At 45.7% G+C, this 19,011-nt stretch overlaps 1 protein-coding gene across 1 annotated transcript in view; it reads right to left on the minus strand.

Moving 5' to 3' along the window:
* The window catches only part of CCDC69 (coiled-coil domain containing 69), a 33,650-nt gene that overhangs the window by 6,736 nt on the left and 7,903 nt on the right, over positions 1–19,011 (minus strand). The window contains exons 2-6 of the mRNA XM_008152234.3: positions 12,064–12,133; positions 9,573–9,679; positions 8,752–8,839; positions 1,133–1,206; positions 6–107 (exon numbers count right to left, since the gene is read on the minus strand). Of these exons, the coding sequence (XP_008150456.1) occupies positions 6–107; positions 1,133–1,206; positions 8,752–8,839; positions 9,573–9,679; positions 12,064–12,133 (441 nt within the window). The remainder of the gene's footprint in view (positions 1–5; positions 108–1,132; positions 1,207–8,751; positions 8,840–9,572; positions 9,680–12,063; positions 12,134–19,011) is intronic.

Genomic DNA, 19,011 nt, shown 5'->3' on the forward strand with positions numbered 1-19,011 from the left:
CCCACCTGGATGTGCTTCTTATAGTCTCGGCTCAGGATGGACTCCTCCACCCTCTTCATCTTGGCCTGGAAGGCCTCCAGCTGGGAGCTCAGTCCATCGATGGTCTCCTGGAGCAGGAGCGATGATCAACGCCTGGCTCACAGAGGCAGCGGGTGACTTCTCCACCTCCCCGAGAGGGACCCGTTCGGGATCCTCAGCCTGTCTGCTCTACCACACCCAACGAGGCAGGCGCAAACCACTTCGGCCACTGCTTGGAACACACCAGCCCCGCCTCTTGTTCTAAAGCCTTTACGGCCCCTCCGTAGCCGTGGGAACAATGTCCTGGTATTCAAGGCTGGTGTTAGCTTGGCATTCACAGTACCTCCATACCGGGCTCAATACACTCGCCCAGGCTTATCTCCACGGCTCCCACTACACACCACCTCCTGCAGCCAAATATCACATCACTCCTCCAACTGCAAGGTGCATTCTGGTCTCCACAGCTTTCCCCGCCGGGAATTTCCTCCACCTAAACCTTGCCCATAGGACAGAATGCAACCCCTTAATATGATGCCCAGGCTCCCCTGTGTTTGGCCCTTGCCTGCCTCTCCAGCCCCAGTTCTCTCTCCCACTCTACGCTACGCCCCAGGCATCTTGGGCTTCTTCCAGTCCCACAGGTATTCCATATTGCCCCTCTCCTTCATGCCCTGAAGCACACTGGGTTGTTTATTTTTGTTTTTGTTTTCTGCATCAGGCGCCTTTCCTACCCTTCTTCTGAAGAATTCCAACCTATCCTTCAGGCTCTGGTATCGATCTCACTCCCTTTAGGAAATCCCTGACCAGCCAGGTTGGGTCGGATGCCTTCTTTCACGCTTCCACAGGTCCCAGTCATCCATCCACTCACCAGTCTCACCACACTGTGGCAGCAGCCCATGACGTCTCCAAGATCCTCCCAACGGTCCTTAGAAAAATAGGCCAACCCTAATCTCAAGCCTGGCTGTCATACCAAGGGGTCTGGATACATGGAAGGCAATCACGTCTGTCCCTCAGGCCCAGGTAGAGGCCACCAGCTTTGGCTGTTTGGGGCTCCGTGCTGCTTTCCTGCAGTCCTCCCCTACTCTCACAGAGACTGGCATGGCCCAGCCTCTCTTACCTGCAGGGCCACCTTGGCCTCCTGGAAGGAATGGGTAAGGGCTTCCTTCTCTTGCTCCTGTGAGGCCCGGAGGACTGTGGGGAAAGGAGACACCTGTGAGCTCAGACACCCAGATACGCCACCCTGAAGCCTTCTGGCAGGCCCACGGAGGCCAAGAGTGTGGGAATGCTCTTATCCATCCTCCTATCTCATGGGCTTGGGGCTGTGTCGAAAATAAAGTAGATATCTAATAAAAGCTCATGGAAAATGGCAACAAATTATGTCCAGCGAGGAACCATGAACCCTACCAGATTGTGGGTGCCACCCACACGTCGCTGGGGCTAAGACCCAAAGGTCTTACGTCAAGCTGTTCATCTCAGTCCACAGCATGCCGTGGAAAATGCGTAGGGCCAATGTTTTGTAAGCTGGGTTAACCAATCATGAATCATTGAGTTATGACTCGTCAAACCATGGCACAAAACCATGGTAAGTACATTAGATTTGGGGCCCGGAAGTCTACCTGGTCCTGATCCTGCTTCTTCAAAACGGAGGAGCCTTGAGGTCACTTAAAATATCTAGAAGTGCCTTTGCCTCGACTGTGAAATGGGTCAATAAGCCTGGCCTCATGTCCCTAAGGGGCGAGGAAAGGACATGCGAGGACTTCCCAGGCTGGGCAGGGCTACGCAGAGCTGGATTTATTCATCCCCCAAATCAGTACGGTTATATTTTTCATCCCACCTCCTCGACAAAGTACCTTCTGGAAAATTCCAACCGTGTCTCAACTGCAAGAAGACAACACAGAAATGACCAATCAATAGCGGGATGGGGAAGAGGACAGAGAGGACAGGAACGTTTAATACAGCCAAAGGCCCAGGTTACAGAAGGGGTCTGTCAGAGTGGGCAGTGACACAGAGAAAGGAATGTTCAGTAATAGAAATGTGGTAGGGCTGTCAAAAATGGAAAAGACAGCCATATAAAAATTATAGGCTTAATTTATTTTTTAATTATGGGTCTAATTTGCCTAATTAATTTGCCCATCAGTACAGGTTCTGGTTCCAGGTAAGAAGGGGGAAGCACTCTCCATCCAGTCTCTGACTGAATGTGGCTATAAAACCTGAACAGAATAAACGAAGCTGCCGTTTCTAGCCGCTGAAAAGTAAATGGTGGCAGGCCGACTGGGCAAGAAGACCAGAATTTGAAGTACCACTGAATCAGTAGATTTAAACAAGACCCAGAATCTCATGTACTCAAATATTTTAAAAGATACAATACAAAATTGCTCAGCATATGAATCCAAAATGGCTCAGCATACAATCCCAAACACTTAGCATACAAAGCAGCAAGAAAATCTCACCCTAGCCGGTTTGTCTCAGTGGATAGAGCGTCGGCCTGCAGACTGAAGGGTCCCGGATTCAAATTTGGTCAAGGGCACATGCCTGGGTTGCAGGCTCGATTCCCAGTAGGGGGCATGCAGGAGGCAGCCAATCAATGATTATTTCTCATCATTGATGTTTCTCTCTCTCTCTCCTTCTCCCTTCCTCTCTGAAGTCAATAAAAATATATTTTTAAAAAAGGAAAAAGAAGAAAAGAAAATCTCAACTTGCCAGAAAAGAAATCCAACAGATGCCAACACTGAGACACCACAGAATCGTTACCAGAGACTTAAGACAGACATTATAAAAGCTCCATGAAGTCAGGGTGAGCACTCTTAGAAAGAATGGAAAATAGAAATTCTTAGCAAATAAACAGGACATATGAAGAAGAACTAAAAGGAAATTTTAGAACTGAAAAATACAATAAATGAAATACAAACTCACTGAGTGGGCTCAACAGGGGAATAGAGATGACACGAGAAAGAGCTAATGAAGTTGAAGATAATCAGTAGAAATTACCCAATCTAAACAACAGAGAGAAAATATTAGAAAAACTGAACAAAGCCTCAGGGACCTTTAGGATAATCTCAAAATATCTAACATTTGTGTCATCAGTCTCAGAAAGAGAAGAGTGTAGTGCAGAAAACCTACTTAAAGAAAGAATGGTTGAATGCTCCCCACATTTGGCAAAACAAACCTACAGATTAAAGATGCTCACTGAACCCCAAATGAAGTAAACCCAAAGGAATCCACACCCAGACACATCACTTGTGAGAACTAATGACAAAGAAAAAAATCTGGAATGAAACCAGAGAAAAATAGTGTCTTATTTAGAGAAAACAACAGTTTGAATGACTGTGGATTTCTCATTAGAAACCTTAGTGACTAGAAGGAATAAGCACATTTAAAAACTGCTGAAATAAAAAAACACACCTATAAATATAGAATCCTATATCCAGTAAAAATATTCTTCAGGAAAGAAGGTAAAATAAAGACATTCTCAGATGAAGGCATACTAAAAAAAATTCATCACCAGCAGACTTGCGTTAAAAGAATTGCTCAAGGAAATTATTCAGACAGAGGCCAATAACACCAGAGAGAAACCTGGAACTTCAGGAATATAGAAAGAGCAACAGAACTGGTAAATACCTGGGTAAATATAACAGGCTATTCTTCTTCCCTGAGCTCTTTAAAACATGATTGATGGTTAAAAGCAAAAATTATAACATTGTCTGATGGGCTATTCAATGTATGTTGATGTAAGACATCAGACAAGTAAAAGTAAAAGGGGAGAGATTAGAGCAGGTGTCCTCAAACTACAGCCTGCGGGCCACATGTGGGTGTTTTTGCCATTTTGTTTTTTTTACTTCAAAATAAGATATGTGCAGTGTGCACAGGAATTTGTTCATAGTTTTTTTTAAACTATAGTCCGGCCCTCCAACGGTCTGAGGGACAGTGAACTGGCCCCCTGTTTAAAAAGTTTGAGGACCCCTGGATTAGAGGGACGTACATGATGGTAAGATTTCTATATTCTGTTTGAAGTGGTAAAATAATTTAAGTAGACTGTTATATATACTGTAATTCTTAGAGCAATGATTACACACACACACACACACACACACACACACACACACACACTCAGAAAGAGATATAGTAAAAAAGACAATAGGTAACATAGATCTAAATGTAAAACTTAAATCTATAAAACTTCTTAAAGACAACATAAAAGACCTTTGTTACCTGGGGTTCAGCAAAGAGTTTTTAAAATGACACCAAAAGCATCTCTCTATATAAAAGCCTAATATGCTAATTGTCTCTCTGATCATTTGACCAGTCGCTATGATGCGCACTGACCACCAGGAGGCAGACACTCTGACCAGTAAGTTAGTTGGGGTCCGGTGATCAGACTGGGCGAGATAGGCCGGACATGCCCTAGAGCCCTCCCGTGGTTCCTCCCTGGCCCCAATCATGCGCCGGTGGGGTCCTTTGGCCTGGCCTGCACCCTCTCACAATCTGGGACCCCTTGGGAGATGTTGGAGAGCCGGTTTTGGCCTGATCCCCACAGGCCAGGCCAAGGGACCCCACTGGGTGCATGAATCTGTGCACTAGGCCTCTAGTAATCAATAAAATAGAAAATAATACATTGGAATTTATCAAAACTAAAAGTTTTGCTGTTAAGAGAATGAAAAACAAACAAACAAATACACAGTCTAGAAGAATATATTTGCAAATACAAAGGACTCATATCCAAAAATATAAAGACCTCTCAAAACTCAACAGTAAGAACAAGCAAGCTAATTAAAATGGGCAAAATATTTGAAAAGACATTTGACCAGAGGATATATAGACAGCAAGCAAGCAGAAGAAAAGGTGTCCCATATCATTAGTCATTATTGAAATGTAAATTTAACCCACAAAGAAATATCACTGCACACCTATTAGAACAGCTACAATGAAAAATATTGACAAGTATTGGCAAGAAAGAATAGTAGGACTCATACATTGCTGATGGAATGAAATGATGGTCACTTGGGACCACAGTTTAGCCATTTCCCATAAAGCTACACCTACGTTTATTATGTAACCTATCAATCCAACTCCTACCCAAGAGAAATGGGTACACAAAAACCTGCACCCACATGTTTAGAAGAGATGTATTCATAATCGCCTCAAATTGGAAACAACCCAAATGTCCCACAAGTGAACGAGTGAACAATGCAATACAACTCTGAGATGAAAATGAATACACTAATGATGCATACAACAACTCGGATGAATCTCAAAGGCATCAGGTTGAACGGTATTGTATTATAAAAATGGGCCGAAACCGGTTTGGCTCAGTGGATAGAGCATTGGTCTGTGGACTGAAAGGTCCCAGGTTCGATTCCGGTAAAGGGCATATACATTGGTTGCGGGCACATCCCCGGTGGGGGTTGTGCAGGAGGCAGCTGGTCGATGTTTCTCTCTCATCGATGTTTCTAGCTCTCTATCCCTCTCCCGTCCTCTCTGTAAAAAATCAATAAAATATATTTTAAAAAATGGTATTGTATTATTTTGTTTATATAACAGCCTCAAAAAGACATAACTATAGCTGAAGAAGAGATCAGTGGGGGGTAGGGGAGATATGAGTACAAAAGGGCAGCCTGAGATAATATTTTTGGGGTGATGGAACTGATTTATACCAGATTATGCTGATGGTTACATGAATCTATGCATGTGCTAGAATTTATGGAATTATATACCCCAAAGAGTCAATTTTGTTTTTAAAAATAAAAACAAAAGCCTCTAGAAGAAAATAAAAGACAAAAATAAAGGTCATCGAATGTGGAAAACCACCACTATCCTCTCCCAGTTACCTGTTCACCTTCCCCCAAACAAAGCCCATATATTTCCCCCATGCTGTGCATTCATTTAATACATGTTTATGTAGCACTTAATATGTGCCAAGAAATTTAATAATAAACAGAAAAGAATTCTGATGAGAAGAACTTAAGACAGACAGTCCCTTCTCCTGTGGGGTTTTATAATAGGACATTTTTCTTATCAATCTATTCATAATGCTAAAAATCATATCAAAGCAAGGTTTGGAGAACAGTTATTTTCCCACAATAGCCTTATGGGGCAGGGAAGGTAGATTTTAGACTCACAAAAAGTGCACTGAGGTCAAGAGACAGGCCCAGTTTCACGAGGTGTGTTGATATTAAAACACAACTCTTCAAATTCCCAGGGCAAGGGCCTCAATTCCATTTCAAAACATTTTGTGCTAATGTTGCAATATGTTTCAAGATTCTTAAAATTGTTCAGACCTCTGTTCTAGTTATTCCATTTCTGGGAATCTGAGGACATCATGTGAAATGTGTGCAAATCTTTATGCAAAAGACGTTCAGTGCAGTGTTATTTATAGTAGTTAAAATCTAGATGTCTAGACTCATGGGAACTTAAGGAAAACCATGTATGCAATTGTCTAGCCTTCATAAACATGTTAGTGCAGCATAATTACATGGACACATGTTTTATAGAATGTTAAAGTGAAAAGAACAGGGTACAAAATTTTACCTATAAGTAATCACCATGGTGTTTTTAAAAGATAAATAATTCTGGGGAAAGGTCATGCAAATACTGATGATTAAAGGGAAAACTGGCATAACATTTTCTAGGTCAATTTCAATAGCATCAAAAATATATGTAGCCCTGATTGGTTTGGCTCAGTGGATAGAGCGTCGGCCTGCGGACTGAAGGGTCCCAGGTTCGATTCCGGTCAAGGGCATGTACCTCGGTTGCGGGCACATCCCCAGTAGGGAGTGTGCAGGAGGCAGCTGATCGATGTTTCACTCTCATCGATGTTTCTCGCTCTCTATCCCTCTCTTTTCCTCTCTGTAAAAAATCAATAAAACATTTAAAAAATAATAATTCTTTCTCATCGTTGATATTTCTACATTTCTCCCCATCTCATTCTTCTCTGAAATCAACGAAAATATGTTAAAAAAATATATATATATGTAAACCTTTTCAAAGACGATGTACAAATGGCCAACAAGTGCATGAAATGATGCTCAGCAAAATTAGTCATTAGGGAAATGCAAATCAAAACCACAATGAGAAAACACTCTGTACCCAATAGAATGACAATAATATTAATAATAGTATCAACAACGGAAAATAACAAGCGTTGGCAAGGATGTGGTGCAACTGGAACCCTTGCGCATTGCTGGTGGGAACGTCAAATGGTGCAGCCACTGTGGAAAACACCTGGTGGTTTCTTAAAAATTTAAGCATAAAATTACCACATGACCCAGCAATTGTAACTCCTGGGTGTACACCCAGGGGAACCGAAAGCAGGTGTTCAAGCAGGTGCTTGTTTTAGTGGCACTGTTCACAGTAGCCAAAGAGAGGAGGTAGCCCATGTGTTCATCCACCAGTGAATGGCAACAAAGTGTGGTGTATCCAGGCCAATAATAATGAAATATTACTCAGCCATAAAAACGAATGGAGTAATTTGTAAAGTGGGCAAAGCAACAGCAACAACAACAAGGGAAAGGAGTGCAAATGCATGCTGCAGTCCGGATGAGGCTTGGAATATGCTGGGCGAGGGAAGCCACAGGCTGTACGCTTCCATTTATATGAGTGTCCAGAATAGACACAGCCAGCAGACAGCGGGTGGGTGGTTGCCAGGGGCTGGGCATTGGGGAGGGGGTATGTGGAGTGACTGTTAGGTGATGAGAATGTTCTGGAACTGGATAGTGGTGATGGTGATGGACAGTGGTGTTGAATGTGGCCAAGATTTTACAAAATGGGGTTCACACGTGTAAGTATCATTACTATTGTAAAAAATGGCAAAAGTTTGAAATGATCTAAATGCCTATCCAAAGGGGCCCAGTTAAATGAACAAGGGTGCACACTGGAATGCTATGTTGTTACTAAAACTGATGTCGCAGAAGTTTAATAAGTTGTTAATACAATTCAAAGTAAAACAACAACAACAATTTATCTCCTTCCCCCCAAGTATAGATGTATAGTCTATACCCCCAAAATAAAGGGGATCTATATCGAAGGGGTAACTGACCAGTTCTGGGTGGAACTGCACACAATTTTAATCTTCTCAATAATAAAATAATAATGCTAATAATTATTTGCTAACTATCTTGCAAAATACCAGGCCCTGCTCTAAATTCTATCTATTTACCTAAACATTAAATTAAACACCCTACGAACAAAGCTAACTAACTTCTTCAAGGTTACACAGCTGCTAAGTGGCAGAGCTAGAATTCAAACCCAGGGCTGATGGCTATGGAGTCTGAGATCCTAACCACTACGCTGTAAGATCTTTTTGTTTAATCTATAGATTATACATTTTCCATGAGGTCCACATTTGGTGATATCAGAGGAAAGGAAGCTATTTGAAAGAAATGATCAATCTAACCAGAAATTGTAAGCACTGTCATTATTGTGGGGAAGAAATATGACACATTCTCATATATGTCTAGGTTTTCCAAATGTCCTTTAAGGAATATGAATAGCTTTTAAAATGGAAAAGAAAAAACCAAACAAACCACCTCCCAACTAAGGTGAAACAAAGCATGATGTCAGGCTTTTAAAGCTATGCCCCACAAGGACAGCCACGGAGCCTACAGACTGCAGTCCTGCGGCTGCCAGTTGCTGGGGAAGCAGAGGCAGGAGGAGGGACAGTGGGAGTCCCCGCTGTGAACGTGGCAGATGGGCCGCAGGGAGGCCCGCCCACACCCTCCCTAAGCACAGCTCCATCCTCACCTTGCATGGCTGCCTCATGCTCGCCTTCCAGGACTCTCCGCTGCTCGTCCAGTTTCTCTTGAAGCTCTAGCTCCCTCTCCTTCTCCACCTGGGGGCGGGGGTGCCAAGTGGGATGAGACTGAGCAGGGTCAGGTGCAGGTTCAGCAGAGCCTACTTACCCACTCACTGCCCCCTGGTGCTTCGTGGAGCTAGGGCAGTGGTCCGCAAACTCATTAGTCAGCAGAGCCAAATATCAACTGTACAACAGATTGAAATTTCTTTTGAGAGCCGAAAACCGACTTCTGCGCATGGGCCACGAAGTTTCAATCGCACTGTACGTGCGCGCCCGCAGGTGGTATTTTGTGGAAGAGCCACACTCAAGGGGCCAAAGAGCTGCATGTGGCTCGTGAGCCGCAGTTTGCCGACCACTGAGCTAGGTGATCAGAATCCCACCCCCTCGTCAGAGTGATGAAAACGTGCTCGGAGAGGGCACAAGACCCCCCAGGCGTAGCAGGAATGACCGACTGCCTTCTTTAGGGCTTAGAGAGGGATCCCTGAGAATTATCTAGGAAAGGGACTTAGGAGTCTTCTAATTCTGATGCCCACTCAAGGTAGGAAGCCCTTCTACTGTGTTAGTGTTTCTGCACCTTCCTTTGCATATAATGAAACATATCATGAATATAATGAAACAAGCTGTTAGAGATATTTGTTCAACTGATAAAGGACTCCCTTTTGGAAAAAGGAGTAAGAGATACCTCAACAATAAAGCCAAAAGTCGGTCCTCACTCTTGGATTTTGCAAGGCTCGCTGGACAGGAGGAAAAGAGAGTGGCTGGGACTTACCTGCTGTGCCCATTTCTTCTTGTCCTCTTCGTGCTGCTGGAGAAGTCTGGCAATTTCCTTCCGGTGCTGCTCAGCCTCCTCAGATGCACAGAGCTGGACAGTTGTGGCTACAGGTGAAAAAGCAAAATAAATAAAATCCCACTGAGAGGAAGTGGGGTAATCACGGCGACAGAGCGTGTGGGAGGCTGGAGCTGAGGGGTGAGAACCCTGCTCTCCTCACAGGAATGGTCTCAGCTGGGGATCAGCCTCCGGAGGCAGCCCCAGCCTCTCGGGCTTTCCAGGCCTCCTCAGTGCAGGGCCAGTGGCCTTGTGTTGGTCCCTGGTAACTCACAGGACAGTCAACTCAAGTACCCTACCCAATATCCAAATTAAAAATAAAAAAGTTGCTGATATTTAATGACTGGGCAGCTGTTACTTACTACAGATTTTCGGCTTTTTTGCAGAAGCCAAAGAACTGGCAGTGTGTGCCTTTGGGTCAAGCGGGAGCTGGGGCGAGCTGGGGCGAGGAGCAGCTGCCGCCCTCGTCCAGGAGGGGGCTCTGCTGTCCCCACAGCCCTCACCTCTTCCTACTGAGCTTCACCTGCCGGGGCCTGTGAGTGTCTGACTCTCGCCTTTAGCATTTCCCCAGATGGAGGGTGAGGAGCTGCCTGAGCAGGAAGGAGCCGCAAACAGGAAGTCTAGCCCTTGCTTAGGGAAACTCCAAACAGTCTTAACAGGCTCTGGGTAGGACCTGAGGCAGTGGCCCATCCCCTCGGTGCCTGTTCCTCAACATGTGAAATCAGGACAATAATAATACATTCCTCACGGGGCTATCCAAATGATTCAAGTAGAAAACAATGGCAATAGAAATAATAACAGCAGGTAAGGAACATCCAGAGCTCAGCATGCCCGGGCTCATGCCCAGCTCTGCTCCAAACGCCTCACAGTGTTACTTAGTCCGCACACCCACCCAATGGTGGGCACCATGATGATTCCCATTTCACAGGTGAGGAGACTGAGGGACAGAGGAGTTAGGCCCGAGATCTCCCACTTCACAATCAGGGAGAAGGGCTAGGAACCAACACACTCTGATTCCACTACCACTTCATTCATCTGATTATGCACGAAAAGCAGTAAGTGTGTGCCATGGCCAGGTAGCTTGGTTGGTTAGAGCATCACTGGATACACGAAGGTTGTAGATTCGACTCCCAGTCAGGGCACATACGAGAATCAACTAATGAGTGCATAAATATGTGGAACAACAAGTCAATGTTTTTCTCTCTCTCTCCCTCAAATCAAGTAGAAAAAAATGTTAAATAAAGAAAAGCAGTAAGTGTGGTGCCGAGCATTTGGAAGTGCTCAGTGTTCACTAAATGGCCTCCAACTGTTCCTCGGGGCTCATGACAAGCATTAGAGGCAAATACTAGTGTTTGCATGTTCGTATTATGATCACAGACCTCACAGGCTGGGCCCGGGTAGGGTATGATGAGGAATGTGGGGATTGGGGCTGCTAAGTGAGAAGCCAACACTGTGGTCAGTCCATCGGGGCAGAGGAAGCAAGTCAGCGCCCTGGGTCCTGGCAGTCACAGTGGTCAAGGTCAGAGAGCCCCACACAAGGTCAGAGAGCCCCACACAAGGTCAGAGAGCCCCGCACAAGGTCAGAGAGCCCCACATGCTCACAGATCACTCGGCACAGGGTTCCAAATGTTAGTTCACAAGACCAGGACCGACTGGCCCCAGCTACGGAGAAGCTTACTCAAAAATATATCATCACTAACAGTGCAGGCTCTCCAGCCCCACTCCCAGAGATTCTTATTTCGTAGGTCGGTGACGGGGCCCCAGGACCTGTATCTTTGACGTTTCCCCAGGCAATTCTCATGTACAGCCAGGCGAGAGAAACTCTGATTTCTGGTTCAATTGTTTATCTGGTACTTGAACCTCATCTACAATATCGCGGACAGCCTCCAGGCTGTAATTAAACACTTTCAGAGACGGAGAACTCATTCTATTACCAGGCAGCTCTGATGATTTTACGCCAACCACCACACAAACCATCCTTTGAGACTGAACTGAATCCTGCCTGCCTGTTCCTGTTACCTTGAGGCCCTAGTTCTGACCTCTGGGTCACACTGTACAAGGCTTATGTTTCTTCTCCATTGAGGGCACTTCAAACACTCGGTAAAACATCCTCTGTTCCTTTAACTGCTCCTGCCAGGACCTGATTTTCAGATTCCTTATAAGCCATTCTTCCTTCATTGAAATCCTTCCAATTTTCCTGGATTCCTCTGAAAATGTACTTTACGGAAATAAACTCAGGTGTGATATCCACAGCCCAGAACAGGAAAGCACAGGTCAGGACGATCACCTCCCTGATTTTAGACACGATACTCCTATTAATGTCACCTATCTAAAAATCTCATGAGATAATTAGGTGGCTCTGTCACCTTTGTTAATTATAAAGTAGGAAACCTCATGGATATCAGGGAAGGCGTTTATGGAGCAGGCTACTCACCTGTGTCCCCATTGAGGGGACCTAGTTCCTGGGGCTCCGGTCTGGGTGGCTGATCTGGTTCTTGGCGTCTCTGGAAGAAATGGCACAACAATGAGGTGGAGGCGGAGGGTGGGAGGTCAATGTGAGGATGGCTGCTACAGTGGCATTCTTCCAAAGCAAGACAGGACTTCCGCTGGGCGGGACCACTCAGGCCGCCTGCCTCCCCATCCCGAGGCAGCACCCCCTCGGCGTGGAAGGGGTTCCCAGAGCAGGGTTTTTCACCATGGCCAGGAAAAGCCTCCGTGTGGTTTGACTCCTGCCACACACCAAGGCCTCTTCTTCCTTCTCCCGGGATTGGCCAGACTCTGCTTTTACCCTCACCCATTATGACCCTCAGGTGCCCTAAAACTTCCCAACTTCCAGTGCAGTGACAATTCCCCTTTCTTCTCAGGGCCCGTGGCTAGCACAGCTTGCAGCCAAGTTCTCCTTAAAGTTCTGTGGTGTTGGGGGCAGAGCATCAGCAGTCCAAGCCGTGGTTTTACCGTGTTTATCTCTGCTGGAAGGGCCTGCTTCCCAGCCCTAAGGAGGCAGAAGTACTTCCCTTGCCGGACGGGGTGAGACACTGAATTGGGATGTACTGGGTGGGCACTATGCTGTCTACACTACTTAGCTAATCTTCAGAGCAACCGTGGGAAATAGGCATGTCCCCAGTTTAAAGAGGGGAAGGCAGGTTAGGCCTCCATCAAGGTAGATTAGGGCAGTGGTCGGCAAACTCACTAGTCAACAGAGCCAAATATCAACAGTACAACGATTGAAATTTCTTCTGAGAGCCAAATTTTTTAAACTTAAACTTCTTCTAACGCCACTTCTTCAAAATAGACTCGCCCAGGCCGTGGTATTTTGTGGAAGAGCCACACTCAAGGGGCCAAAGAGCCGCATGTGGCTCTCGAGCCACGGTTTGCCGACCACTGGATTAGGGCATAATTGGCAGTTAAGTATTTGAGCCATACCTAATGGGCGATTTAACCAGCCTTGGCCAGCGTTGGTTGAATCTGATCAAATGAGACTGATGGATGCAAAGGGCTTTCTAGATCACAGTGTAAGTGGCTTCCAGATTGTAAGTTGCCTCCCGTATGTGCCCCAACCAGGGATCGAACTCGCAACCTAGGTATGTGCCCTGACCAGGAATCAATCCTGCAAACTTTTGGTTTACCAGACGATGCTCCAACCAACTGAGCTACCTAGCAAGGGCAAATGAATAATTTTTTCCCTTTAAATTTTTTTATTTTTTTTAGAGAAAGAAGAAGGGAAAGAGGGAGAGAGAGAGAAACATGGACATGAGAGCAAAATATTGATTGGCTGCCTCCCGAATGCACCCCAACTGGGGATTGAACCCACAACCCAGCCATGTGCCCTGACTGGGAATCGAAGAACCAGTGACCTTTCGGTGCATGGGGTAGCAGCATCTAACCAACTGAGCCACACCAGCCAGGGCAAATGAGTAATATGTTTACTGGAGAGTTCTTACGGATTGATAAGCAAAAGGGCTGAAAAATTATTTGCAGACTACCACTCACTTTATAAAATAGAGGACATTTTAACCTTGCAAAATATAGTAAGAAAAAACTCAAAACCAGTTCTTCCAGGAAAAGGGAATGACATCTTTATCCAAGGTTACACACACTCTCACACCTTTCATTTTCTCATTTCACCTCAGATAGGTGAATATTTGGTCAATATCTGGCACTGGCCACTGGACCAGAATCAAAGCAAAATAATGTAAATCCTTTTGTACACTTCTCAAGATATTCTTAAAAAAAAAAAAGGTATTCTAGACCCCATTTTGAGAAACATTTAAAAAAATAAGTCAGCCCATGAAAAGGCTATGAAAATGTTCAATTGTGAATTATCACTATAAAAGAAAAACTTGAACAGATTTTTACATGTCATTATTAGAATAAAAATTATTAACAATTTCATGAACTCAAGAACCACTGAATGCTGTTAGAAAGCATACTTCTGGTTGGGGAGGGAAGATAAGTGAAGGGAAGGCTTCTAGATTCTAGAACATTCTGCTCCTGGCACAGTATGAGCCCCTGGCACACTGAGGGAGGCAGGGCGCCTCCCCCAGGCCCTGGTGCCCCAAATCTGCTCAGCGGCTGGGCGTGCCTGACAACGGAGTCCTCCATCCACCCTGCGCAGACTCAGCCCTCCTGTCCCAGGGGAGAGGGAGATGGCTGGGCCAGGCACAAGCCAGGGGAGCTGTCAACACAGGAATCTGGGGACGTGACAGGAGCCAGCCTCTCCACCCTGGGCTGGAGGAAGGAGGGAGATAAACACAAATGGTTGTCTCATCCCTCTTGCCACCACTGGTTACATTAATCTGGGCAAAGTTTTTATGGGGGTGAGAATTCCTGAACTCCTGTCACGGCTCTTCCACGAACTTGGACCAATCCCTTCCCTCCTTTGTGAGGGGCGGTGAGGAGGTCTTCGTTTCCCCCACGGCACTCGGAACACTGGAGACTGGAGCAGTGTGATCACCAACTCTGGGTCGCCCAGATCTGGATGCAAATCCTAAATCTAACCCTGAGTGATGTATGACCTCCCCAAGCCCTGGTTTCCTCCCGAGGTTGTTTTAAGGGTTAGATGAGATAATGCACCTCTAATACCTGGCACATTCTAAGAGCTCACACATTGCATATCGTTCATTACGTTATGTTTGAAAGGACGGCAGGAACAGAGACTCCACGGGGCTTTGGCAGCTTGCTGAGGCGGCCAGGGGCCTCAGGTTGCCTGAAATAAGATCGTAAAGCTCACGAAAAATGGTCTTCTCCCAAAGAACAACCAGAGCAAGGGGCACCACTCTCCTTCACGAATGGCTTCCAGACCATAGGTGGGATGTGGCCTGCACCCGAGTCCCCAGATCCTGACAAAGCCTCCCAGGATCACTCCTTCAGAATGACATTCAAAGCTTGTCACGGTCTGTCCTCCGTCTGCCATCCTTCTCCTCCACCCCATTTCTTTAGTTGAGGTCAAATTGGTATAGAACATTTTGTAAGTTTCAGGTGTACACATTAAAATTTGATATTTGTATACACTACAAAGTGATCACTACCACCACCATAGATCTAGTTTCCATCCATCGCCACACAACTGACCCCCTTCACCCATTTTGCCCTTCCCCACCCCCTTTTCCTCAGGTAACCACCAATCTGTCCTCTTTATCTCTGAGGTTTTTGTTTTGCTCTGTTTATTCATCTGATTTGTTTTATAGTTTCCACATATAAGTAAAATGATACAGTATGTATCTTTCTCTGACTTATTTCACTTAGCATAATACCCTCAAGGTCCATCCATATTGTTGCAAATGGCAAGATTTCCTTTTTTTTTTTTTTTTTTTTTTAGTGGCCAGGTAGTATTCCATTCTATATATGTGCCCCCCCCCTTTTTTTTAATATATTTTTATTGATTTCAGAGAGGAAGTGAGAGGGAGAGAGAGATAGAAACATCAATGATAGAGAGAATCATTGATTGGCTGCCTCCTGCACACCTCCCACTGGGGATTGAGCCCACAACCCAAGCATGTGCCCTTGACTGGAATCGAACCGGGAACCCCTCAGTCTGCAGACCGAAGAAGCTCTATCCACTGAGCCAAACCAGCCAGGGTGTGCCCATCTTTTTTATCCATTCATCCATCCATGGGAACTTAGGTTGTTTCCATATCTTGGCAGTTTTAAGTAATGCTGCAATGAACATAAGGGTGCAGATATCTTTCTGAATTAGTGTTTTGTATTCTTTGGATAAACACCTGGAAGTGGAAAAGCTGGATCATTTTGTAGTTCTATCTTCAGTTTTTTGAGGCCTCTCCGCACTGTTTTCCATAGTAGCTGCACCAGCTTACAGTTCCACCAACAGCGTAGAAGAGTTCTCTCTTCTCCGCAGCCTCTCAACACTCGTCATGTCTTCTCTTTCGGTCATAGCCATCCTAACAGGTGTGAGGCGATATCTCATTGTGGTTTTGGTTTGCATTCCCTGATAATTAGTGGTGCTAACCATCTTTTCATGCGCTTGTTGGCCATCTGTACGTCTTCTTTGGAAAGCCGTCTATTTAGACCCTCTGCCCATTTTTTAATTGGGTTATTTGTTTATTTTTGTTGTTGAGTTATATGAATTATTTATATATTTTGGAGCCCATTTTCTTAATATTTAAATATCTGTAAACATTTTTCAAATTATAGTAATAGCAATATACATACATTTATTTGTTACTAGAATGTTACATTATTTCCTTACATATTAAATTTTCAAATATATTATGAGCATTTACTACATAGCATTAAGTACTCTGTAAAAAATATTAGTGTTATTGACCCAAGCATTACATCTCTATGGATGGATTTAATCATTTAATCAATAATCTACTGTTGAGTATTTAGATTATTTCCATTTTCCAATTTCCAAATTATGCTTCAGTTAACATACGGATATATAAGATTTTTTTTACACACCTAAAAGTACTGGCTCTACCCTCCAGAAAGGTTCTACCAATTAGTTCACCCACTAATAGCACACAAGGCCAGCTTCACGGCAACCTTGCCAACATGGAATAGTATCACTTTTTTTTTAATGTTGGCAAATCTTCTAGGCCAAAACCAAACCCAAACTACCTATTGTACCCCACCATGTGCATCCCAAAGTGCTCAAGATGACCTCAGCATGTCATACCTCGGAAATACTGAGGGTTTGGATCCAGACCACCGCAATCAAGTGAGTTGTAATCTTTTTGCTGGGGGAGGGTCTTGCCTTCAATTTGTAAAAAAAATGCAACATCTATGAAGCATCATAAAGTGCAGCACAATAAAATGAGGTATGCCTGCACAGTCAACAATTTCTCAGACCTCCAGGCCCAGCTCATCTATCATTTCTCCTTCATCTCGCCCCAGGCCTGAGTTAGTTCCTATCAGCTCTAATCTCCAGGGCCTAGTCAGACATGTGGGGACCTACCTGATTACTTGTGTTTCTCCTGCTAGTTCAAGGGGCTCTTTGAGGACAGGGACCATTTGTGAAATCTACTATGGATTTGCCCCATTACGATGCCCAGAGCGGTATTTGTAGGAATGTGACCCACGGGCCTGCTGTATTAGAACCACATGGAGTGTTGGCTTAACATACTCCCCAGGCCCAGTTTTCGACCTACAGAACCTGAGAGTGGTGTGTGTGCTGGGAGGCTCCAATCTACAATCTCTAGGTGATTCTGATGCTCATAAAAACCTGAGGACACATTGCCCAGTACTGAGTAGGAATTGATAAGCAGCCACTCATGGAAAATCCCCAGGTTGGACCCTGGCCGCTTCCTCCTTGGAGGTCATGGAGCAGAGTTCACCCTGCAGTGCGAGAGGACAGGAGCAGGGAGGGAGACTTGACAATTTCCCGTCCAAAAGCACAGCCGGGGGACTGGGGATGGGAGGGGGAAGGCCTGGGACAGGGGTGGGGCATCTGGGTTGAGCTCTGGAAGAGGGATGGCAGCTTCCCGAGTCAATGGAAACTCGGGGGAGGGGAGGGGAGAACCCAGGACTAGGGGAGAGGCTGGGAGACCTGGGTTCCAGCTTTACTGTGTGGCTTTAAGGAAGTCCCTTCCCCTCTCTGGACCTTCGTTTCTCCATCTGTGATGGGTCAGAGTTGGAACAGATGTTCTCAGTCCTTCTGAACTCCCAGGTAGCCCTTCAGCTAAGAAGGCTGGAAACAGGACGCCTATCTCTCGGGAACACACACAGTTCTGGATCCAGGCCCTCGTTGTCAAGCAGATTAGAGCCCTGCTCTGGGTTCAACCTCAAGCAAACCTGGTCTGAGTAGGACGTGGCTGCCCAAAGCAGACAGAGTCAGGGTACAATGGGAGGACAGTGCCCCGAGCAGAAGCCAGTCATGTTCAGTTGGTGAGACCGCCCCCCCCCCCGCCCCGCCCCGCCCCAGAATATGTTTGCATTTTGGAGGGTAAATCGAGAAACAAATGTGTCCAAAAGGAACTGACAGGATGTGGAAGGAGACCCCAAACCAAATGACAGGAGGGACTGTTAACAGAACAGTGGGCCAGCCGCCTGAGCACTCAGGAAAACCTGCCGCTCTCTTCAGATCCGCAGAACGCAGGAGCTGCCAGCATGTGGTCCACAGCCTCAGAGGGCAGGGCTGTGGCCAAGGACTAGACTTTTCAAGAAGTTTCAGCTCAACCTGAAGGAGGATTTCAGAACTATCCCAAACAGAGGCAGGCTGTCTTACTGGAGGGTGGGGGGTGGGGGTGGTAGTGAGCTCTCCATCACTGGTAGCATAAAAGAAGAGGCAGACTTCCTTTTGCAGGTTGAACTGAGCGAACTCAGAGAACCCGCAGCTCCAACAGTCTATGGTTCCATAAGGTAGCCCTGACGTTCAGCAACTAAAGACCTCTGGTAAGCACGAAGTGTTCGGCTAGTGCGGATGGTGCGTAAAACCACCAGCATCCACAGAGCCTCGGAGGGCTCTGTCCAGTACTATTCAGCCTGCAGTACTTGGGGTGTACTAAAGCCTCAGGGGTAGACTCCTCCACTTCCCTTAAATTCTGGGCCTCACTGGCAAGAATGAGGAAGGCAGCCTGGCCGGTGTGGCTCAGTGGTTGGTCACTGACCCAGGAACCAAGAGATCGCCAGTTCCATTCCTGGTCAGGGCACATGCCCAGGTTGTGGGCTTGATCCCCCGTGGAGGGGATGTGGGAGGCAATCAATGATGTTCCTCTCTGATCAATGTTTCTATCTCTCTATCCCTCCCTTCCTCTCTCTCTAAAAATCAATAAAATAGGTGTTTTTTTTTTGTGTTGTTGTTGTTGTTTTAAAGAATGAGTAAGGCAGAAGCCACTGGGATAGAAGCTGCCTGGCTCTTCCTTACCGTGGGAATCCTACCAGGATGGAAGCCCAGAGTATTCTGAGGATGGCTCGGCCTCTG

This window comes from Eptesicus fuscus, chromosome 6 (assembly GCF_027574615.1).
Source record: "Eptesicus fuscus isolate TK198812 chromosome 6, DD_ASM_mEF_20220401, whole genome shotgun sequence".
Taxonomy (NCBI): domain Eukaryota; kingdom Metazoa; phylum Chordata; class Mammalia; order Chiroptera; family Vespertilionidae; genus Eptesicus; species Eptesicus fuscus.